Below are 24659 nucleotides of genomic sequence, written 5' to 3' on the forward strand. Positions count from 1 at the left end.
ATCCTGTATGGGTTCTGGGTGGGCGGTGTCTGTATATCGTGTATAGGTTCTGGGTGGGCGGTGTCTGTATATATATCGTGTATAGGTTCTGGGTGGGCGGTGTCTGTATATCGTGTATAGGTTCTGGGTGGGCGGTGTCTGTATATCATGTATAGGTTCTGGGTGGGCGGTGTCTGTATATCGTGTATAGGTTCTGGGTGGGCGGTGTCTGTATATCCTGTATAGGTTCTGGGTGGGCGGTGTCTGTATATCCTGTATAGGTTCTGGGTGGGCGGTGTCTGTATATCGTGTATAGGTTCTGGGTGGGCGGTGTCTGTATATCCTGTATAGGTTCTGGGTGGGCGGTGTCTGTATATCCTGTATAGGTTCTGGGTGGGCGGTGTCTGTATATCGTGTATAGGTTCTGGGTGGGCGGTGTCTGTATATCGTGTATAGGTTCTGGGTGGGCGGTGTCTGTATATCCTGTATAGGTTCTGGGTGGGCGGTGTCTGTATATCATGTATAGGTTCTGGGTGGGCGGTGTCTGTATATCGTGTATAGGTTCTGGGTGGGCGGTGTCTGTATATCCTGTATAGGTTCTGGGTGGGCGGTGTCTGTATATCCTGTATAGGTTCTGGGTGGGCGGTGTCTGTATATCGTGTATAGGTTCTGGGTGGGCGGTGTCTGTATATCGTGTATAGGTTCTGGGTGGGCGGTGTCTGTATATCGTGTATAGGTTCTGGGTGGGCGGTGTCTGTATATCGTGTATAGGTTCTGGGTGGGCGGTGTCTGTATATAGTGTATAGGTTCTGGGTGGGCGGTGTCTGTATATAGTGTATAGGTTCTGGGTGGGCGGTGTCTGTATATCCTGTATAGGCTCTGGGTGGGTGGTGTCTGTATATAGTCAGGGTTGGTGTCAGAAAGTTGCAGGTGCTCATAGAATCATAGGCACGGTACTAATTAAGGAACAGGAGTCGGGTTAAAAAAAAAGGAATTCACTGACCCCGGGCATCTGGATTTAACCCATGTAGGTGTGGCTGTAGGACACTTCCCCTTTACTCCCATTGGTCAGTTGGGCGTCCCAATTAGTGCATCACCCGGTTAGTGGGAGGAGGGTGTTACGGAGAAGCGGGGTCAGTGGGTGCTCTCGTCCGCTGGCCCGGTTGTCTTTAGCAAGACTGCATGGACCACGGCTCATACCACTGAATGCCCGCTCCATCTCCCAGTGGGCAATACACTACACAGACAACACAGGGTCAAGGTAAAATAGTGTGGCAATACTTTACTGAACCACAGCACACAATAGCAAACAGAACAATCCCAACATGGCTGGAATTGTATGGGTACATGGGCGCATATAAAATATCACTGCGTCTCCACGTATTTCCAGTATGACACGATGTCAGAGCTCCCAGGGTCGCTACTCCATCTGTGGATGAACGCACAGAGAAGGGGTAACGACAAGCGTAGGGAGATGACCAAGAACTGTCCATAGAGTCCATACAAGGTCCAAAGCCAGTTGACATGATGTCAGAGCTCCCAGGGTCGCTACTCCATCTGTGGATGAACGAACAGAGAAGGGGTAACGACAAGCATAGGGAGATGACCAAGAACTGTCCATAGAGTCTATACAAGATCCAAAGCCAGTTGACATGATGTCAGAGCTCCCAGGGTCGCTACTCCATCTGTGGATGAACGCACAGAGAAGAGGTAACGACAAGCATAGAGAGATGACCAAGAACTGTCCATAGAGTCCATACAAGGTCCAAAGCCAGTTGACACGAGAGTCACCACCTGTCTTATCGGACCATCTCCATGGAACTAGGCGACCAGCGGGTCCCAACCCTGGCTGTCTCCAAACATATCCATGGTGCAGAGATGGTCACTGGATCAGATCTGTGTCCTTCCAACCGGAGCCGAAAACCCCTAGGTTGTATCCTATAGAATCCTAGACCAGTGTCCCGCGTGATGGTGCCATGATGAATTGGCTGCAGTCCTTTCTTCTGTCTGTAGTGTGGTTTTCAGAATGTCCAGCTGGTAGCTCTGTATTACTTCAGACTCCCAGGATGTGAACTCTGAGTCAATTTATACCCAAGGCATGTAAGCCATTTTTAGAATTACCCATGGTCTTTCAGTCCAACATCAAGATAAGGTAAACAATGGTGATGGGATTAAGTAGCACTATTAGCATATAAGCACACATCAATAAACAAAGCTTAACCCACTCAATGTACAGTCACTATTACAGACTTAGGGTACCGTCACACAGTGGCATTTTGATCGCTACGACGGCACGATCCGTGACGCTCCAGCATCGTAACAATATCGCTCCAGCGTCGTAGACTGCTGTCACACTTTGCAATGTACGACGCTGGAGCGATAATTTCATGACATATGTGCGATGTAGAAGCCATTGGTTACTATGCGCACATCTTATACAATATCGTGCACACCTTTGTTACACCATGCGATCATGCCGCCACAGCGGGACACTAGACGACGAAAGAAAGTTTCAAACGATCTGCTACGACATACGATTCTCAGCGGGGTCCCTGATCGCAGGAGCGTGTCAGACACAGCGAGATCGCTGGAACGTCACAAATCGTGCCGTCGTAGCGATCAAAATGCCACTGTGTGACGGTACCCTTACACAGTATGTTAGATAGTATATCAGTGGGCAGTCTGTCTTTTTGACCCACCAGACATAAACACTTAAATTCACAAGCCAATATACAGATAAAAAAGTTCTTTTGTTTATGCAAAAACGTAGCTGTCTGGGTAATTAAGATACAATCTGGTTTCTTCACAGGGGGAATTGGGCACTGAACTGTATTTTTCTAGCTTGCACCCATATGAGCTCTGCAGTCTGTTAGAGTTGGAAGGGACCTCCTGGGTCATCTGGTCCAACCCTCTGCTCACAGCAGGATTCACTAAATCATCTCAGACAGATATCTGTCCAGCCTCTGTGTGAAGACTTCCATTGCAGGAGAACTCACCACCTCTCCTGGCCTCCTGTACCACTCATTGATCACCCTCACTGTCAAAAAGTTTTATCTAATATATAATCTATGTCTCCTCCCATTCAGTTTCATCCCATTGCTTCTAGTCTTTCCTTGTGCAAATGAGAATAAAAGATCCCTCTACAATGTGACAGCCCTGGAGATATTTGTAGACAGCTATTAAGTCTCCTCTCAGTCTTTTTTGCAGCTAAACATTCCCTAATCCTGTAACTGTTCCTCATAGGACATGGTTTGCAGACCGGTCACCAGTCTGGTCGCTCTTCTCTGAACTTGCTCCACTTTGTTGATGTCTTTTTTTAAAATGTGGTGCCCAAAACTGGACACAGTATTCCAGATGAGGTCTGACCACAGAGGAGTGGAGGGCAATAATGACTTCACGTGATCTAGACTGTATGCTTCTGTTAATACATCCTAGTACTGTGCTTGCCTTTTCGACTGCTGCATCACACTGTTGACTCGTGCAGTCTGTGATCTATTAGAACTCCAAGTTTTCACATGTGCTGTTCCTTAGCCCTATTCCTCCCGTTCTGTATATGCTTTTTTCATTTTTATTGCCCAGATGTAGTACTTTGCATTTTTCCTTATTAAAAACCATTGTTAGTTGCTGCACACTGCTCCAGTTTATTTATATCCTTTGAATCCTCATTCTCTTCTCTAGTATTAGCTATCCCTGCTAGCTTTGTGTCATTAGCAAATTTAATCAGTTTACCCTCAATTCCTTCATCTAAATAATTGATAAAGATGTTGAACACTATAGGGCCCAGGACAGAACCCTGTGATACCCCACTTGAGACATCCTTCCAACTGGATGTGCAGCCATTTACGACCACTCTTTGGGTCCGATCACTAAGCCAGTTATGAATCCATTTAACAGTTGCCTTGTCCATTCCATACTTAGTCATTTTTTCAATAAGGATGATGTGAGATACTTTGTCAAATACTTTGCTGAAGTCAAGATATACTATATCTATAGCATTTCCCTAATCCACCCAATCAGTGATACTGTCATAGAAGGAAATTAAGTTAGTCTGACATGACTTATTAGTTACAATCCCATGCTGACTCTGGTTAATCACTTAATTCTTATCCAGGTACTTACATACATGTTGTTTAATAATTTATTGAAAGATCTTTCCTGGTATGGAAGTCAGACTCACCGGCCTATAGTTCCCTGGGTCCACCTTCTTCCCCGTTTTGAAGATAGGAACAACATTTGCTCTTCTCCAGTCTTCTGGGACTTCTCCTGTTCTCCAAGAATTTTCAAAGAGTATGGAGAGTGGTTCAAAAATTTCTTCTGCCATCTCCTTCAGTATTCTGGAGTGTAATTCATCTAGACCTGGAGACTTGAATTCACTTATGTTTGCCAAGTATTCCCTCGCTATCTTTCTGTTTATTGATATCCTTTAATAGGACAGTGAAAATCAGTTGATGTTACATTTCCTTTCTGAGAGAAAACAGATGCAAAATAGGATTTTAAAAGTTCGTCCTTCTCAACATCCTTTCTTACCATTTCATCATTTTCATCCTGTAAAAATCCTATAGCATCTTTGACTTTTCTTTTACTTTTGTCATATTGCTTTTGATGTCTCTTGCAAGCCTTAATTTATTGTCAGCTTTAGGTAATCTGATTCGTGCCCTGCAGGTTCTGCAGACAGCATTATATTCTTCTTTAGATATGCCTCCCTCTTTCCATTTGAGAAACATTGCTTTCTTCCTTTTTAGCATGTGTTTAAGTTTTGTGTTCATCCATCCTGGTTTCCTTAAATGCTTCATATTCTTCCCTCTTTTTGGAATTGTTAATGATTGTGCTTTGAGAATCTAATTTTTCAAGATTTCCCATCCTTCCTGGACATTTTTGTCCTTAAGGATATCCAGCCATTGGATCCCTCCGATTCTCTTTCTGAGTCCCTTAAAATCTGCCTTTCTGAAATCTAACTTTGAAGTTTGAGTCATCACAGGTCTTCCTCCTCTACTTATCCAAAATTCTAAAATAGCATGGCTGCTACCTCCTAGGGTCCTAGCCACCTTTACCTCCTCCAAGCCACCTTTACCTCCTCAACCAGTTCCTCCCTGTTTATAAAGATAAGATCCAAGGTAGCACATCTCCTTGTTTTCTCTCCTACCTTTTGGAAGATAAAATCAGCAAGAGAGGATATAAATTTGTTTGACCTGTTAGTTTTGCCTGAGAGATTCCCAACAAATGTCTGGAAAGTTGAAATCTCCCATAACAACTATGTCATATTTTTTGGAGAATTTGGCCATTTGGAGCATAAAAAGTTCATTGATATCTTCAGCTTGTACAGGCGGCCTGTAGTAAATGCCTACACTGGTGTCCTTTACATTGTTCTGTCCTTGTATTCCTACCCAGTTTCCACAGAACTCCCAGTCTCTGAAGCTTGGATCTCTGTGCAGATATATGCTTTTCTAACATACAAGGCAACACATCCTCCTCATTTATGAAGTGTTTCTTGCAAATACGTTGTTTCTTTCTAGCCTTATATTCCAATCATGTGTATCATCCCACCAAGTTTCAGTGATTCCAATGACGTTATATTTCTTCTCCTGTGTTAGTAGTTCCAATTCTCCTTGTTTGTTGCCCGTGCTTTGTGCATTCGTATAGAAACATTTTAGTTTGTGATTGGTTTCTCTTCCTCCAATATTTTTATTATTTAGATTTTTTTGTCTTTGGCTACGTTCACACTAGCGTTGCGCCGCCCTGCGTCGGCGACGCAACGCGCGACGCACGGAAAAACGCGCGCAAACGCGCGCGTTTTGCGACGCGTGCGTCGTTTTTTGACGAAATCGGACGCAAGAAAAATGCAACTTGTAGCGTTTTCTTGCGTCCGACGCTAGCGTCTAAAACGACGCACGTGTCGGAAAACGCGTGCAAAAAGACGCACGCGTCCCCTATGTTAAACATAGGGGCGCGTCGCCGCTGCGTCGCCGACGCAACAGCGACGCTAATGTGAACGTAGCCTTTTTCTGGCCTTTTGCTTCCCTTCCCCACATCATCATATCATGTCATCATATCCTATCATGTAAAGGTTATGGGTGGGTGGTGTCTAGCTTATGTAAGCTTCTTGTTATTTCTACGTAACCTATAGGGTCGGGTGAAGGGTGTTTCTCAGTATATAATGTATAGGTTATTAGGGGTCATATGTCTTATAAAGAGCCTAGGCATGAGCATATGTATAATGCAGGGCTTTCAGGGACATGGTGTCCATACGTGTTGTCCCCTGCACAGTGTACCTTTTTTCTAACCCTCTGCCATTTTCTCCATCCCAGGCTGCTGGTGGTGTGTACTGGGGAGGACTTATGGTACTCCAGGCCCCCTGATCACGGTGGGACCCTGGAAAAATGAAGGAAAAAGATCCCCAGACCTTGACGAGCAAAGTCCTCAGGACAGCAATTTAATGCAGCATCTGAGGGTAACACAGAGGCCACCAATGGCAAAGGTCCAAGCATGGAGAGCACATCACGAGGAGAAAAGCCCTCCAGGAAAGAGACAGGCGGAGCTCAGCAACCAACAAGAGACCCCCAGAGACATCCAAGTACAGATGCAGCTAACAAGACTGCAGATAGAGCCCATAATACAAGACGAGAGACAGACCAAATGTGATGAACCAGCAGAAATCAGACAGCTGGAAGGTGATAGCCATGGTAATGGAAAGGAACGATGTGTGGAAGAAGACATGTTACATATCAAGTTGTGCAACATGCAGGACATGTTAATTAAGAAGCAGAAGGAAAATGAAGATATGTGCAAGAAACTTCTAGAGGTGAGATCTGATCACCACTATGGTTTGGGTAGCACATTGTGGGTCTTGTTGTCTTCCTTATGGTTTGTGTGGCATCAATGTGGATCTTGTAGTCATTATGGGTCTTGTCGTCTTCCTGATAGTTTTTTGTGTGGCTCCATTATGGGTCTTGTTGTCTTCCTTATGGTTTGTGTGGTACTAATGTGGGTCTTGTGGTCATTCTTATGGATTGTGTGGCTCCATTGTGGTCGTGTTGTCTTCCTTATGGTTTGTGTGGTACTAATGTGAGTCTTGTGGTCATTCTTATGGTCTGTGTGGCTCCATTGTGGTCGTGTTGTCTTCCTTATGGTTTGTCTGGCACCATTGTGGGTCTTGTGGTCTTTCTTATGGATTGTGTGGCTTCATTGTGGGTCTTGTTGTCTTCCTTATGGTTTGTGTGGCTTCATTGTGGGTCTTGTTGTCTTCCTTATGGTTTGTGTGGTACGAATGTGGGTCTTGTGGTCATTCTTATGGATTGTGTGGCTTCATTGTGGGTCTTGTTGTCTTCCTTATGGTTTGTGTGGTACTAATGTGAGTCTTGTGGTCATTCTTATGGTCTGTGTGGCTCCATTGTGGTCGTGTTGTCTTCCTTATGGTTTGTCTGGCACCATTGTGGGTCTTGTGGTCTTTCTTATGGATTGTGTGGCTCCATTGTGGGTCTTGTTGTCTTCCTTATGGTCTGTGTGGCTTCATTGTGGGTCTTGTTGTCTTCCTTATGGTTTGTGTGGTACCAATGTGAGTCTTGTTGTCTTCCTTATGGTTTGTGTGACACCATTGTGGGTCTTGTTGTCTTCCTTATGGTTTGTGTGGCTCCATTGTGGGTCTTGTTGTCTTCCTTATGGTTTGTGTAGTGCTATTGTGGGTCTTGTGGTTATTCTTATGGCTTGTAAGGCACCATCATGGGTTATGTGGTTAATCATGGTTTTGTGCTTGTGTTTTCCAGATGAAGCACCAGGTTGAGGAGATATCTAGTCTTCGGCCTCAGATGGTAAGTTGAGCTTAGCAGGAGAATAAAAGATATGTCCTGGATCTGAATCCCACAACTGATCCAGTCAGCTCCAGTAGGGGATAATATTTGGGTATCTATCATATTAAAAACATGATGGAGAATACTGAATCTTGCAATCAAGAATCTGAAAACAGGGACACCCCTCGGTAATCCGCTGCAGATCCAGGAAAACCAGGAACCGTTCTTGGCCAAAGTTTTAATATGGAATCAGGAATAAGCCGCATCCTTTGCTTTTAGGGGGACACAGATTTGGAGAAGCACCGTGACCTCCTGGTGTCAGAGAACAGACGTCTGAGGCAGGAGCTGCAGCATCTCAGGAGCGAGCTGGACAATGAAAGTAGTCAGGTAACACCCTGCCCTCCCCGCCACCTCAGAGCGGTGGTCAGACCTCGCACTGGCAATCTCCTGTGATAAGCGGCCTTTTATTTTTGTGATCCAGGAACTGGAGGCCATGAGGCAGCGTCTCCTGCACCTGGAGCACGAAGAGGCTGAGAGAAAGGCGCTCATTAGCACTTTACAACACGAGGTTCAGCAGAAAGCAGAGAGGCTGGCCGAGGCCGAACTGCGAGTGAGGGACTCCATACGTGAGCGGGTGGAGGAAGAGGAGAGGCTGAATCGCAGACTAAGGGAATGCCAGCTCACCCAACCGCCGCAAATAAAGGTGAATCATGTGTCATGCCTTACCAGAAACATACAAAAATGTACCGGCTGCCAGCTGACGAGCGGAAAAAGCATTATCCCAACTGTCCCCATCCCACTGCTGACCCATCCACTATACGTCTGCCCCAATGTCGCACCCCGCTGGCACCAGGCCACCCACATCCGCAGATCCAGGAAAGGCACAAACATCACCTTGATTCTTACCTGAAAGGTTCTGGTCCTCACGGACATGATGCACCATGAACGGAGCAGGTCTCATTCAATAGATATAACACAAATGGCTTGTCTATTGGTGTCTGAGGCTCTATCACACTCCTGGAACTCCACAGGAACCATCTTATTGATGGGGCTGGATGATGCCATGAGGAGGTGAAGAACATTTTAGGCAAGAATAACATCTCAATGTCGTCAAGATGTTACTGTGTGTACATATGTGTGTGTATGATGTGTAGGTATGATAGCGCAGTGCATATGAAACGTGCAGCGTGTATGATGCGCAGGTATGAAACGTGCAGCGTGTATGATGCGCAGGAATGAAACGTGCAGCGTGTATGATGCGCAGGTATGAAACGTGCAGCGTGTATGATGCGCAGGTATGAAACGTGCAGCGTGTATGATGCGCAGGTATGAAACGTGCAGCGTGTATGATGCGCAGGTATGAAACGTGCAGCGTGTATGATGCGCAGGTATGAAACGTGCAGCGTGTATGATGCGCAGGTATGAAACGTGCAGCGTGTATGATGCGCAGGTATGAAACGTGCAGCGTGTATGATGCGCAGGTATGAAACGTGCAGCGTGTATGATGCGCAGGTATGAAACGTGCAGCGTGTATGATGTGCAGGTATGAAACGTGCAGCGTGTATGATGTGCAGGTATGAAACGTGCAGCGTGTATGATGTGCAGGTATGAAACGTGCAGCGTGTATGATGTGCAGGTATGAAATGTGCAGCGTGTATGATGTGCAGGTATGAAACGTGCAGCGTGTATGATGTGCAGGTATGAAACGTGCAGCGTGTATGATGTGCAGGTATGAAACGTGCAGCGTGTATGATGTGCAGGTATGATGCACGCAGTGTGTATGATGTGCAGGTATGAAACGTGCAGCGTGTATGATGTGCAGGTATGAAACGTGCAGCGTGTATGATGTGCAGGTATGAAACGTGCAGTGTGTATGATGTGCAGGTATGATGCACGCAGTGTGTATGATGTGCAGGTATGAAACATGCAGCGTGTATGATGTGCAGGTATGAAACGTGCAGCGTGTATGATGTGCAGGTATGATGCACGCAGTGTGTATGATGTGCAGGTATGAAACGTGCAGCGTGTATGATGTGCAGGTATGATGCACGCAGTGTGAATGAGATGTGCATGATGTGGAGGTATGAAGTACGCAGTGCGTATGATTAGGTATGGTGTGTACCTATGATGCATGAAGTGTGTATGATGTGTGCAGTTTGTGTGCGTATGATGCGTTTAGTGTGTATTGTACATGATGTGTAGATTGTGCGTACATTGTACAGCGAGTACAGAAAGTTTTCACACCCTTTACATTTCTCACTCTTTGTTTCATTGCAGCCATTTGGTAAATTCTATAAAGTTCATTTTTTCTCATTAATGTTCACTCTGCACCCCATCTTCACTGAAAAAAACAAATATAGACATTTTTGCAAATTTATTCAAAAAGAAAAACTGAACTATCCCATGGTCATAAGTCTTCAGCCCCTTTGCTCAGTATTGAGGAGAAGCCCCTTTTGACCTAGTACAGCCAGGAGTCTTCTTGGGAATGATACAACAAGTATTTCCCCCCTGGATTTGGGGATCCTCGGCCATTCTTCCTTGCAGATCCTCTCCAGTTCCGTCAGGTTGGATGGTGAACGTTGGTGGACGTCATTTTCAGGTCTCTCCAGAGATGCTCCATTGGGTTTAGGTCAGGAATGGTCACAGAGTTGTTCTGAAGCCGCTCCTTTGTTATTTTAGCTGTGTGCTTAGGGTCATTGTCTTGTTGGAAGGTGAACCTTCGGCCAAGTCTGAGGTCCAGAGCACTCTGGAAGAGGTTTTCATCCAGGATATCTCTGTACTTGGCCGCATTCATGTGTCCATCAATGACAACCAGTCGTCCTGTCCCTGCAGCTGAAAAACACCCCCATAGCATGATGCTGCCTCCACCATGCTTCACTGTGGGGATTGTATTGGGCAGGTGATGAGCAGTGCCTGGTTTTCTCCACACATACCGCTTAGAATTATCACCAGAAAGTTCTATCTTCGTCTCATCAGACCAGAGAATCTTATTTCTCATAGTCTGGGAATCCTTCGTGTGTTTTTTAGTAAACTCTACGCGGCTTTCATATGTCTTGCACTGAGGAGAGGCTCCCGTCGGGCCACTCTGCAATAAAGGCCTGACTGGTGGAGGCTGCAGTGATAGGTGACTTTGTGGAAATTTCTCCCATATCCCTACTGCATCTCTGGAGCTCAGCCACAGTGATCTTGGGGTTCTTCTTTACCTCTCACCAAGGCTCTTCTCCCACTATTGCTCAGTTTGGCTGGACGCCCAGGTCTAGGAAGACTTCTGGTGGTCCCAAACTTCTGCCATTTAAGGATTGTGGAGACCACTGTGCTCTTAGGAACCTTGAGTATTGCAGCAATTCTGCTGTAACCTTGGCCAGATCTGCGCCGTGCCACAATTCTGTCTCTGAGCTCCTTGGCCGGTTCCTTTGGCCTCATGATCCTCATTTGGTCTGACATGCACTGAGCTGTGAGGTCTTATATAGACAGGTGTGCGCCTTCCCAAATCACGTCCTATCAGTTTAATTACATACAGCTGGACTCCAATGAAGGAGTAGAACCATCTCAAGGAGGATCACAAGAAAATGGACAGCATGGGACTTACATATGAGGGTCTGAGCAAAGGGGCTGAAGACTTATGACCATGTGATATTTCAGTTTTTCTTCTTTAACCCCTTTCTGACATATGACGTACTATCCCGTCGAGGTGGTATGGGCCCATATGACCACCAACGGGATAGTACGTCATCGCAGCTGACATCCGGCACTATGTGCCAGGAGCAGTCATGGACCGCTCCCAGCACAATAACCTCCGGCACACTGCGATCAAACATGATCGCTGTGTTCCGGCAACATAGGGAAGCATCGCGCAGGGAGGGGGCTCCCTGCGTGCTTCCCTGAGACCCTCGGAGCAACGCGATGTGATCGCGTTGCTCCTCTCCTACCTCCTCCTCCCTGCTCAGAGCAGGTGCCGGGAAGCCAGTGCTGTACCTGTGTGATCGGTGATCTGACACTTTACTGTGATGTCCCCCCTCCACCCCCGGGGCAAAGTAAAAAAGAAAAAAAAAATATTTACATTTGAAAAAAAATAAAATAAAAATTCCTAAATAAAGGAAAAAAAAATATTGTTCCAATAAATACATTTCTTTATCTAAATAAAAAAACAAACAATAAAAGTACACATATTTAGTATCGCCGCGTCCGTAACGACCCGACCTATAAAACTGCCTCACTAGTTAACCCCTTCAGTGAACACCGTAAAAGAAAAAAAAAAAAAGGGCAAAAAAACGACGTTTTATCATATCGCCAAACAAAAAGTGGAATAACACGCGATCAAAAAGACGGATATAAATAACCATGGTACCGCTGAAAGCGTCATCTTGTCCCGCAAAAAACGAGCCGCCATACAGCATCATCAGCAAAAAATAAAAAAGTTGTAGTCCTCAGAATAAAGCGATGCCAAAATAATTAATTAATAAATAATCGTACTGACCCGAAGAATAAAACTGCTTTATCCATTTTACCAAACGCGGAACGGTATAAACGCCTCCCCCAAAAGAAATTCATGAATAGCTGGTTTTTGGTCATTCTTCCTCACAAAATTGGGATATAAAGCGATCAAAAATGTCACGTGCCCGAAAATGGCACCAATAAAAACGTCAACTCGTCCCGCAAAAAACAAGACCTCACATGACTCTGTGGACCAAAATATGGAAAAATTATAGCTCTCAAAATGTGGTAACGCAAAAAATATTTTTTGCAATAAAAAGGGTCTTTCAGTGTGTGACGGCTGCCAATCATAAAAATCCGCTAAAAAACCCGCTATAAAAGTAAATCAAACCCCCCTTCATCATCCCCTTAGTTAGGGAAAAATAATAAAATATAAAAAATTGCATTTATTTCCATTTTCCCATTAGGGCTAGGGTTAGGGCTAGGGCTACAGTTAGGGATGGGGCTAAAGTTAGGGTTAGGGTTTAGATTACATTTACGGTTGGGAATAGGGTTGGGATTAGGGTTAGGGGTGTGTCAGGGTTAGAGGTGTGGTTAGGGTTACAGTTGGGATTAGGGGTGTGTTTGGATTAGGGTTTCAGTTATAATTGGGGGGTATCCACTGTTTAGGCACATCAGGGGCTCTCCAAAAGCGACATGGCGTCCGATCTCAATTCCAGCCAATTCTGCGTTGAAAAAGTAAAACAGTGCTCCTTCCCTTCCGAGCTCTCCCGTGTGCCCAAACAGTGGTTTACCCCAACATATGGGGTATCGGCATACTCAGGACACATTGGACAACAACTTTTGGGGTCCAATTTCTCCTGCTACCCTTGGGAAAATACAAAACTGGGGGCTAAAAAATAATTTTTGTGGAAATTTTTTTTTTTTTAAATTTTCACGGCTATGCGTCATAAACTGTAGTGAAACACTTGGGGGTTCTCACAAAACATCTAGATAAGTTCCTTGGGGGTCTAGATTCCAATATGGTGTCACTTGTGGGGGGTTTCTACTGTTTAGGTACATTAGGGGCTCTGCAAACCCAATGTGACGCCTGCAGACCATTCCATCTAAGTCTGCATTCCAAATGGTGCTCCTTCCCTTCCGAGCTCTGCCATGCGCCCAAACGGTGGTTTACCCCCACATGTGGGGTATCGGCGTACTCAGGACAAATTGTACAACAACTTTTGGGGTCCATTTTCTCCTGTTACCCTTGGGAAAATAAAACAAATTGGAGCTGAAGTAAGTTTTTTGTGACAAAGTTAAATGATCATTTTTATTTAAACATTCCAAAAATTCCTGTGAAGCACCTGAAGGGTTAATAAACTTCTTGAATGCGGTTTTGAGCACCTTGAGGGGTGCAGTTTTTAGAATGGTGTCACACTTGGGTATTTTCTATCATATAGACCCCTCAAAATGACTTCAAATGTGATGTGGTCCCTAAAAAATATGGTGTTGTAAAACTGAGAAATTGCTGGCCAACTTTTAACCCTTATAACTCCATAACAAAAAAAAAATTTGGTTGCAAAATTGTGCTGATGTAAAGTAGACATGTGGGAAATGTTACTTATTAAGTATTTTGTGTGACATATCCCTGAATTTTTATGCCCTTAAATCACAAAGTTGGAAAATTTCGAAATGTTCCAAATTTTTGTTTTCCCCACAAATAAATGCAGGTAATATCAAAGAATTTTTACCAATATCATGAAGTACAATATGTCACGAGAAAACAATGTCAGAATCACCAGGATCCGTTGAAGCGTTCCAGAGTTATAACCTCATAAAAGGGACAGTGATCAGAATTGTAAAAATTGGCCCGGTCATAAACGTGCAAACCACCCTCGGGGGTAAAGGGGTTAATAAATTTGCAAAAATTTCTACATTTGTTTTTTTTTCTTTCAGTCAAGATTTGGTGCAGAGTGTACATTAATGAGAAAAAAAATATGAACTTTTTTTTTTTTTTGAATTGACCAAATGGCTGCAATGAAATAAAGAGTGAAAGAAGTAAAGGGGTGTGAATACTTTCCGCACCCACTGTGTGTGATGTGTAGATTGTGTATGACACATGTATTGTGTAAACTCTCTTTTGCAGTATGTGCTGAAGACCATTGAGGTTGAATCTGGTGCGATGAAGGCCGCTCTGGGCCAGGCAGAGGACAGGAGCCTCCATCTCCAGAAACAACTGGACAGACAGAATCAGGTTGTGCAAGACGTAAAGAAGCAACTGCAGCATGAACAACAAGAGACGTCCAAGCTTCATGCTCAGGTCAGGAGAACATCTGTTCAACATCTACTGCTGCACCTTAGATCAGGACATCGAACATGGTTTAGATTAGGGGCCCCAATTATCTCTAAAGCATAGTACATGGCTCCAAACTACCAATGTGCCTTAGATAGGGCCCCCAAGAAATCCTCCAGAAGATAGAGCCCCGACAACCTCTCACGCAGAGATCAGGGTCAGTCAGAGCCCCCGACTGCGTAGGCACCTCAGGTAAGAACCCCCAGCTATCGCCATGGTCTGGTCTATGACTTTAGCGTAACAACCAGTTGTAGCTGCCCACCCATTATAAGAGGTCCCTGAATAAGTGTAAAGTGACTGCCGTCCCCTGCAGGTGGCGTTGTATGCCACAGAGCTGGAACGTGCACAGGAGCAGATGGTGGAGGAGTTCCGTTCCCTGCAGGAGGAGAAGGAACTGGCGGTGTCGGAGGCATTCGAGCGAGCCCAGGAGGAGATGAGAGCGGTGCATCAGAGCTTGGATGGTGAGTGCCAGATGACACTGAACTACCATCGCCAAATTGTGGATTCTCCTGCTGACCATCCCTTTTATCGGTTCCTGGACCTTGCCCAAGTGTCCTAGTGCTGCCCCAACCTATATCTCCACCCACCACTTCACCTGTGGTGTCTTCTATAGATTTCTCCTCAGATTTCTGTGCAGAGGCCATGAATTTCCTAGAAACATGTAAAGCCTTGATGTTCTTTGTAGCCCCCAATCTCAGTGGTCAATGTTTCCTGTTAGGTGTCCGCAGGAATCTCCTCATGTTACAGCCAGCGCTCCGTACCCTCACCCACGACTACAATGTTCTGAAGAGACAGGTACGAGACTTTCCGGGCTTGGTGTACAAGGTCATGCGAGAGGCCCAAGATGAGGTACGTAGTGCAAGAGGCCAGATGGAAGGGTAGTGGGGACATGATCAGCCATAACTCTGTGCATTTCATAGTTCTCTCGAGGTGTGAAAAGTGTTGAAGACACCAACGCTGAGCTCCTCTCCAAATACAGGCAGGAACTCTATCTGCGCAAAGAGTGCCATAACCAACTGGTGCGTCTACGAGGTGAGCGAATGCTGTCTATGTCCACCATTGCACCTCGGCCATCACGGGCACCTCATGGATGGGACCCCCGAATATAGTGGCTGAGGCGCTATAGTATCCGGGCAGCTTGCATTACTTTATAAGGACACAGGGCTCCTGTCTCATCAGGGAACATCCGTGTGCTCGTTCGTGTGCGGCCCATCACATCTGATGATGGCACAGGTCCAGGGGCACAGAACATCCTCACCTTTGACCAGGATGATGATGGAATCTTGCACATCACTAACAAAGGAAAAAGGCAGAGCTTCGAGCTTGACAAAGTTTTCCCTCCAAGCACAACACAGGAGGAGGTAGGAAAAGGACAGGTGCCTGCCGAGGAGTGCTGGAGGACACTGCTGCAGCCGCTCTCTTGTCTTGTAGGTCTTTGATGAGGTTTCTCCGCTCATCACGTCCTGTCTGGACGGGTACAATGTCTGTATTCTGGCCTATGGCCAGACAGGATCTGGTAAAACATACAGCATGGAGGTAAGGGCCCATAGAGAGGAGGGGATAGCCTATACGGGAGAACATTTGAATAAATCTGTACCCTTTGGCAGGGTACTGCTTCTAATCCTGGGATAAACCAGAGGGCACTTCGCCTGCTGCTGTCAGAAGTGAGCAAAAGATCCAGAAGCTGGGAATATCACCTGAGTGTCAGCATGGCCGAAATCTACAACGAGACGCTGAGGTGAGAGTAGCGCAGACCTATATCCGCAGTGTCGTCTCCTTCCCTCTTACATCCGCTTTGTTGTCTCCTCTTACATCCGCTTTGACGTCTCCTTCCCTCTTACATCCGCTTTGTCGTCTCCTTCCCTCTTACATCCGCTTTGTCGTCTCCTTCCCTCTTACATCTGCTTTGTCGTCTCCTCCTCTCTTACATCCGCTTTGTCGTCTCCTCCTCTCTTACATCCGCTTTGTCGTCTCCTTCCCTCTTACATCCGCTTTGTCGTCTCCTTCCCTCTTACATCCGCTTTGTCGTCTCCTTCCCTCTTACATCCGCTTTGTCGTCTCCTCCCCTCTTACATCCGCTTTGTCGTCTCCTCCTCTTACATCCGCTTTGTCGTCTCCTCTCTTACATCCGCTTTGTCGTCTCCTCCTCTTACATCCGCTTTGTCGTCTCCTCTCTTATTCGCTTTCTGTTGCCACATTCTCCCTACATCCGCTGTTGTCTACTTCTCTCTACATCCGTTTTCTGTCGCCGCATTCTCTCTATATCCGCCTTCTATTGTCTCCCTACATTCTCTTTTTGTTGTCTCCTCTCTACATCCGCTTTCTGTTGCCACATTCTCCCTACATCCGCTCTGTTGTCTCCTACTCCCTACATCTGCTGTCTCCTCTCTACATCCGCTTTCTGTTGCCATTCTCCCTACATCCGCTCTGTTGTCTCCTACTCCCTACATATGCTGTCTCCTCTCTACATCCGCTTTCTGTTGTCTCCTCTCTGTCCGCCTTCTGTTGTCTCCTGCTTCTCTCTACAGCCGCTCTCTATGGCTGCTTTCTCCCTATATGCGCAGTCTTTGGCTGCCTCCTTTCTCTAACCCTTCTTTTTGACCAAAGGGATCTGCTGGGCTCTGACTGCCACAGCTCTCTGGATATAAAGATGGCTCCGGGGGGCGCTGGGGAGCTGTACGTGCCAGGTCTGACGCAGCGCAGTGTCAGGAACATGCTGGATATAAATAAGGTGAGACGGGAGCGACGCTGGTGTGACAGAGCAGCACTACTTCTGATGACAGCTGTACAGATCATGTCCGATTCTCCTTCGCAGATTTTGGACCTTGGACGCAAACAGCGAGCCACAGAACACACAAATCTTAATACCCATAGCTCACGCTCCCACGCCCTCCTCATCCTGTCGGTCAAGGGGCGGGAGACCAGCACAGGGGTCGGTACAACTGGTGAGTGACTTGGGCAGGTGGTGAGGTGCTGCCCTTCTGCAGGAGATATTTGTGATGGCGTCAATGCACCTTCTCTTCATCAGGAAAGCTCTACTTGGTGGACCTGGCCGGGTCAGAGCGGGTGTCACGGTCAGGAGCGTCTGGTGATCGTTTGCGGGAGGCACAGTGCATCAATCGTTCCTTATCTGCTCTGGGTGACGTCTTCTCAGCCCTGCGATCCCAACAAGCCTACATTCCATACCGCAACTCCAAGCTCACGTACCTGCTGCAGGAAGCGCTGAGCCGGGATGGGAAAGCTCTGCTGCTCCTTCAGGTAATAACACTTCCGCTCTGTATGTCTACACGGGAACAAAACCAGTATCCAAGCCCAGAAATATACCCATGCATGGGACCATATCAACAAGCTCCTGTCACCACAGTGGCCGTTATTCAGAAAAACCCATCGTAATGGGCTCCAGAGGGGGAGCCCTTCAGTCCCAAACCGCTGGGCCGCTAATGGGATTGTCCGGCACTAGCAGGGACTTTTGTCCTTCTCCACAGGTGGCGCCGGTGGAGCAGAACATGAACGAGTCTCTCTGTTCCTTACGGTTTGGGGACAGAATTCGATCTGTGGAGTTAGGGGTCCCAACCAGGAAAACAGAGCAGCTGCGGGCAACAGGAACCGAGAGTTCTGAGGTAGGCCATGACGCAAGGGTTTGTATGTGGCAGCAGACAGGAGGCCTCGCCCCAGTGCTGACCCCTACAGTGTGGGCAACCCGGGATATTACAGCATTTTCTCCTCTACACCAGAGTGACAGCCCCTCTTCACGTGGAGCAAGACCATCATCAGTGCGCAAGAAGCTGCCAGTGTCAGGTACCCACTGTCACCTCATTACATGGGACACATGGTGTGATAAAAGCCCCCGGGAGGAGGACAGGCCACATTCTCCTCCTTCAGTTCCAGGCAGTGCACGGTGTGTACTACTGCAGGACACTAACCCATGATCTTCTTTGGTTTTCAGTGCGGCAGCGGATTGGCCCTCCCTGATTGAAGCAGACTGCCACCACGTCATAGGAGCAAATGGTGCCCACTGCAGTAGCTCGGCCCTCCATCAAGCCCCCTCCCCCAACATCAGCAGGCTGGCGCTCCATGGACCACCCCACGACAGCAGGCTGGCGCTCCATGGACCACCCCACGACAGCAGGCTGGCGCTCCATGGACCACCCCACGACAGCAGGCTGGCGCTCAATGGACCACCCCACGACAGCAGGCTGGCGCTCCATGGACCACCCCACGACAGCAGGCCGGCCCTCCCCCCGACAGCAGGCTGGCGCTCCATGGACCACCCCACGACAGCAGGCCGGCCCTCCCCCCCACGACAGCAGGCTGGCGCTCCATGGACCACCCCACGACAGCAGGCCGACCCTCCCCCCCACGACAGCAGGCTGGCGCTCCATGGACCACCCCACGACAGCAGGCCGGCCCTCCCCCCCACGACAGCAGGCTGGCGCTCCATGGACCACCCCACGACAGCAGGCCGGCCCTCCCCCCCACGACAGCAGGCTGGCGCTCCATGGACCACCCCACGACAGCAGGCCGGCCCTCCCCCCCACGACAGCAGGCTGGCGCTCCATGGACCACCCCACGACAGCAGGCCGACCCTCCATAGATCCCATCAGGACAACAGGCCAGTGCTCCTTGGTAGGCCCTCCATGGACCCCCCGACATCAGGCCGGCCCTCTATGGACCCCCCTTTCCATGGTAGGCCATCTATGGACACCCCCTCCTTGCAGAAGTCGGCGCTCCCTGGACATGCCCCACTGCAGCAGGACAGCCCCCTTTGGACACCCCAAACCATTGGTGCAGTTCCTAGAAGTGCATGGTTACATTAACCCTTTGCCTACGTACTTGGACATTAGTATGGCGGTATATTTCTGTAGATAGCAGGTTTATTACAGAGGCTTTTATATGCAGAGTCGTCGTGTTATTGTCTTTATTGGCAGACACCTGTTTAGTTATACGGCTGTACAGAGACACCACGGGCGGACATATCCCGGCAGCAGCCACCCCGTGACAAGCGCCGGTCTCACAGAGACAGTGGGTCACCTCATAGAGAAGGTCGCTCATCCAGTCTGCACATGAGCAGCTGCAGCTCACGGAAGGTGCTCCCGTTTCGGCCACTCTGCGAGACCCGGCCGGCCACCAGCACGGAGAGGCCCTTCAGCAGCTTGTAGCAGAGCTTGCACTTCATCAGCCTGCAGAGAGGAGACCATGACTGCAGAAGCAGCGTGGGCCACGTCCCCGGGCCACGGCCCCACACCTCACCTTTCTTCACGTGTAATATCCACACCCACGGAGGGTGGAGCAGACAGCGTCTCCGAGATCAGCGGCAAGAACCTCTGGAGGATAAGCCTGAGGGAGACGCAGCCGGTCTGCACGTAGCTGGGGGTGAGGGAGAAGGCAGTCAGCGGGACAGGACGCTCTGATGGAGCCGCGCTCCTTGCCACTCACCTCTCGTACTTGCTCTGCAGCAGTTTGTCGATTTGTGGCAATACGGTCAGGCAGAGATCCAGCTTCCACAGCGACCTGAGGCAGGAGGCGAGACGTCAGTGGCAGCCGCGACCACGCCAATGGAGGGACCCGGCCACGACACTTACGCTTTCTGGTTGATAATGTTTAGAAGATCCACAACCACAGAGAGATCATTAAGAGCCACAGCAGAGTCCATAGAAGTCTACAACAAAAACAGCAGAGAGCCCCCGTCAGACGGAACAGCGTCCCTCTGCACCCCCCATCTGCCGTCACAGCACACCCCCCACTCATCTGCCGACACAGCACACCCCACCCATCTGCCGATACAGCACACACCACCCATCTGCCGATACAGCACACCCCCCACCCATCTGCCGATACAGCACACCCCCACCCATCTGCAGACACAGCACACCCCCCACCCATCTGCAGACACAGCACACCCCCCACCCATCTGCCGTCACAGCACACCCCCCACTCATCTGCCGACACAGCACACCCCACCCATCTGCCGATACAGCACACACCACCCATCTGCCGATACAGCACACCCCCCACCCATCTGCCGATACAGCACACCCCCACCCATCTGCAGACACAGCACACCCCCCACCCATCTGCAGACACAGCACACCCCCCACCCATCTGCCGTCACAGCACACCCCCCATCCATCTGCCGTCACAGCACACCCCCCACCCATCTGCCGTCACAGCACACCCCCCACCCATCTGCAGACACAGCACACCCCCCACCCATCTGCAGACACAGCACACCCCACCCATCTGCCGATACAGCACACACCCCACCCATCTGCAGACACAGCACACCCCCCACCCATCTGCCGATACAGCACACACCCCACCCATCTGCAGACACAGCACACCCCACCCATCTGCCGATACAGCACACACCCCACCCATCTGCAGACACAGCACACCCCCCACCCATCTGCAGACACAGCACACCCCACCCATCTGCCGATACAGCACACCCCCCACCCATCTGCAGACACAGCACACCCCCACTCATCTGCCGACACAGCACACCCCACCCATCTGCCGATACAGCACACACCCCACCCATCTGCAGACACAGCACACCCCCCACCCATCTGCCGATACAGCACACACCCCCACCCATCTGCAGACACAGCACACCCCCCACCCATCTGCAGACACAGCACACCCCCCATCCATCTGCCGTCACAGCACACCCCCCACCCATCTGCCGATACAGCACACACCCCACCCATCTGCAGACACAGCACACCCCCCACCCATCTGCCGATACAGCACACCCCCCACCCATCTGCAGACACAGCACACCCCACCCATCTGCCGATACAGCACACACCCCACCCATCTGCAGACACAGCACACCCCCCACCCATCTGCAGACACAGCACACCCCACCCATCTGCCGATACAGCACACCCCCCACCCATCTGCAGACACAGCACACCCCCACTCATCTGCCGACACAGCACACCCCACCCATCTGCCGATACAGCACACACCCCACCCATCTGCAGACACAGCACACCCCCCACCCATCTGCAGACACAGCACACCCCACCCATCTGCCGATACAGCACACCCCCCACCCATCTGCAGACACAGCACACCCCCACTCATCTGCCGACACAGCACACCCCACCCATCTGCCGATACAGCACACACCCCACCCATCTGCAGACACAGCACACACCCCACCCATCTGCAGACACAGCACACCCCCCACCCATCTGCCGATACAGCACACACCCCCACCCATCTGCAGACACAGCACACCCCCCACCCATCTGCAGACACAGCACACCCCCCATCCATCTGCCGTCACAGCACACCCCCCACCCATCTGCCGATACAGCACACACCCCCACCCATCTGCAGACACAGCACACCCCCCACCCATCTGCAGACACAGCACACCCCCCACCCATCTGCAGACACAGCACACACCCCCACCCATCTGCCGATACAGCACACACCCCCACCCATCTGCAGACACAGCACACCCCCCACCCATCTGCAGACACAGCACACCCCCCATCCATCTGCCGTCACAGCACACCCCCCACCCATCTGCCGATACAGCACACACCCCCACCCATCTGCAGACACAGCACACCCCCCACCCATCTGCAGACACAGCACACCCCCCACCCATCTGCAGACACAGCACACACCCCCACCCATCTGCCGATACAGCACACACCCCCACCCATCTGCAGACACAGCACACCCCCCACCCATCTGCCAATACAGCACACACCCCCACCCATCTGCAGACACAGCACACACCCCCACCCATCTGCAGACACAGCACACACCCCACCCATCTGCAGACACAGCACACACCCCACCCATCTGCAGACACAGCACACACCCCCACCCATCTGCAGACACAGCACACACCCCACCCATCTGCAGACACAGCACACACCCCACCCATCTGCAGGCACAGCACACACCCCACCCATCTGCTGACACAGCGCACCCCCCACCCATCTGCCATCACAGCACACCCCCACCCATCTGCAGACAGCACACACCCCACACCCCACCCATCCGCAGACACAGCACACACCCCACCCATCCGCAGACACAGCACACACCCCACCCATCCGCAGACACAGCACACACCCCACCCATCTGCCGTCACAGCATCCCGCCATCTGCACCGCCACCGTCTGTTGACACGGCTCCCTGCCCCCTCCCACATCTGCCGCCACAGCCCCACCGTCTGCCGGGAGAGCCCTCGCCCCGCCGTCACACCAGGACAAGATCTCACCTTCACGTCGCCCGTGCGCCACACCGCTCTCACTGTCTCCAGGCTGCGCAGCCGGCTGGTTAGCACCATGCACATGGTGTCATGGCCCTTGCGGATCTGACATATGGCTTCCTCATCCACCATCTCAGCTGGAGACGAGCCCTCAAAGACCTGCAGGAAGAAACAAACAGGTACTGCCCCAAATCAGGCCGAACCGGACTTCACCCGTCACAGCCTTACTTACTGGGAGAAAGTCTGCCACTTTCAGGCCAATAGGCTCATTGCGTGCAGCGGATATAACCGGGGGGTTATTGGACACGGCCGGGGGGTCCGAGCACACAGTGGGTGTGGGACTCGCTACTGCAGGTCTGTGGATTTCTTCACACTAAATAGTGGAAGAAAACAGAGTAAAAAGTGAGGCCACCATCACAGACGAGCGCCAGCTACAGGCGAGGAACCTAGCGCTAGTCACCGGCCGCAGGAGTCCACGCCGGCCTCCGATAGTCATACAACAGTACATACGTTATTCTTGGTGGCGGGCATAGGAGGAATGGCCTCTGGAGCTGCTGGCACAGCTTCCTTCATCACAGCGGAGTCTGCGGGTAGATAAGAAGGAAGACCGGGTGAAGGCGAGCACAACATGGCGGCAGATCTCCAGACTACTGGTCTACATCCGGAGACCGGCCACGGACAATGGAGCCGAGAAACACCAGTGTACAAGAATAGGAGGAGACCCCACCAGTGAGGGCAGACACCCCCCAGTGTACAAGAATAGGAGGAGACCCCACCAGTGAGGACAGACACCCCCCAGTGTACAAGAATAGGAGGAGACCCCACCAGTGAGGGCAGACATCCCCCAGTGTGATGTGAAGAATAGGAGGAGACCCCACCAGTGAGGGCAGACACCCCCCCAGTGTACAAGAATAGGAGGAGACCCCACCAGTGAGGGCAGACACCCCCCAGTGTGACGTGAAGATTAGGAGGAGACCCCACCAGTGAGGGCAGACACCCCCCAGTGTACAAGAATAGGAGGAGACCCCACCAGTGAGGACAGACACCCCCCCAGTGTACAAGAATAGGAGGAGACCCCACCAGTGAGGGCAGACATCCCCCAGTGTGATGTGAAGAATAGGAGGAGACCCCACCAGTGAGGGCAGACATCCCCCAGTGTGATGTGAAGAATAGGAGGAGACCCCACCAGTGAGGACAGACATCCACCAGTGTGACGTGAAGATTAGGAGGAGACCCCACCAGTGAGGGCAGACACCCCCCAGTGTACAAGAATAGGAGGAGACCCCACCAGTGAGGGCAGACATCCCCCAGTGTACAAGAATAGGAGGAGACCCCACCAGTGTACAAGAATAGGAGGAGACCCCACCAGTGAGGGCAGACATCCCCCAGTGTGATGTGAAGAATAGGAGGAGACCCCACCAGTGAGGGCAGACATCCCCCAGTGTGATGTGAAGAATAGGAGGAGACCCCACCAGTGAGGACAGACATCCACCAGTGTGACGTGAAGATTAGGAGGAGACCCCACCAGTGAGGGCAGACACCCCCCAGTGTACAAGAATAGGAGGAGACCCCACCAGTGAGGACAGACACCCCCCAGTGTGATGTGAAGAATAGGAGGAGACCCCACCAGTGAGGGCAGACATCCCCCAGTGTGATGTGAAGAATAGGAGGAGACCCCACCAGTGAGGACAGACATCCACCAGTGTGACGTGAAGAATAGGAGGAGACCCCACCAGTGAGGACAGACACCCCCCAGTGTGACGTGAAGAATAGGAGGAGACCCCACCAGTGAGGACAGACACCCCCCAGTGTGATGTGGAGATTAGGAGGAGACCCCACCAGTGAGGACAGACACCCCCCAGTGTGATGTGGAGATTAGGAGGAG

The 24659-nt window shown here is 50.1% G+C and overlaps 2 protein-coding genes across 7 annotated transcripts in view; one reads left to right on the forward strand and one right to left on the reverse strand.

Annotated features, from left to right (window-relative positions):
* Positions 1 to 19432, forward strand: part of KIFC3 (kinesin family member C3) — a 33132-nt gene extending 13700 nt beyond the window's left edge. For all 3 annotated transcript variants that reach the window (XM_069739595.1, XM_069739596.1, XM_069739594.1), the window contains exons 2-18: positions 6285 to 6778; positions 7740 to 7784; positions 8043 to 8150; positions 8245 to 8466; positions 14326 to 14499; positions 14846 to 14993; positions 15251 to 15381; positions 15453 to 15564; positions 15712 to 15893; positions 15964 to 16068; positions 16140 to 16270; positions 17140 to 17263; positions 17348 to 17477; positions 17561 to 17790; positions 18018 to 18152; positions 18267 to 18330; positions 18479 to 19432. In XM_069739595.1, the coding sequence (XP_069595696.1) occupies positions 6413 to 6778; positions 7740 to 7784; positions 8043 to 8150; positions 8245 to 8466; positions 14326 to 14499; positions 14846 to 14993; positions 15251 to 15381; positions 15453 to 15564; positions 15712 to 15893; positions 15964 to 16068; positions 16140 to 16270; positions 17140 to 17263; positions 17348 to 17477; positions 17561 to 17790; positions 18018 to 18152; positions 18267 to 18330; positions 18479 to 18504 (2433 nt within the window). In that variant the 5' untranslated portion in view covers positions 6285 to 6412 and the 3' untranslated portion in view covers positions 18505 to 19432. The remainder of the gene's footprint in view (positions 1 to 6284; positions 6779 to 7739; positions 7785 to 8042; positions 8151 to 8244; positions 8467 to 14325; positions 14500 to 14845; positions 14994 to 15250; positions 15382 to 15452; positions 15565 to 15711; positions 15894 to 15963; positions 16069 to 16139; positions 16271 to 17139; positions 17264 to 17347; positions 17478 to 17560; positions 17791 to 18017; positions 18153 to 18266; positions 18331 to 18478) is intronic.
* Position 19433: 1 nt separating this feature from the next.
* The window catches only part of KATNB1 (katanin regulatory subunit B1), a 69713-nt gene continuing 64487 nt past the window's right edge, over positions 19434 to 24659 (reverse strand). For all 4 annotated transcript variants that reach the window (XM_069739600.1, XM_069739597.1, XM_069739598.1 and 1 more), the window contains exons 14-20: positions 23285 to 23358; positions 23007 to 23147; positions 22784 to 22933; positions 20115 to 20191; positions 19969 to 20043; positions 19783 to 19899; positions 19434 to 19712 (exon numbers count right to left, since the gene is read on the reverse strand). In XM_069739600.1, coding sequence (XP_069595701.1) covers positions 19565 to 19712; positions 19783 to 19899; positions 19969 to 20043; positions 20115 to 20191; positions 22784 to 22933; positions 23007 to 23147; positions 23285 to 23358 — 782 coding nt within the window. In that variant the 3' untranslated portion in view covers positions 19434 to 19564. The remainder of the gene's footprint in view (positions 19713 to 19782; positions 19900 to 19968; positions 20044 to 20114; positions 20192 to 22783; positions 22934 to 23006; positions 23148 to 23284; positions 23359 to 24659) is intronic.

This window comes from Ranitomeya imitator, chromosome 9, assembly GCF_032444005.1.
Source record: "Ranitomeya imitator isolate aRanImi1 chromosome 9, aRanImi1.pri, whole genome shotgun sequence".
Classification (NCBI taxonomy): Eukaryota; Metazoa; Chordata; class Amphibia; order Anura; family Dendrobatidae; genus Ranitomeya; species Ranitomeya imitator.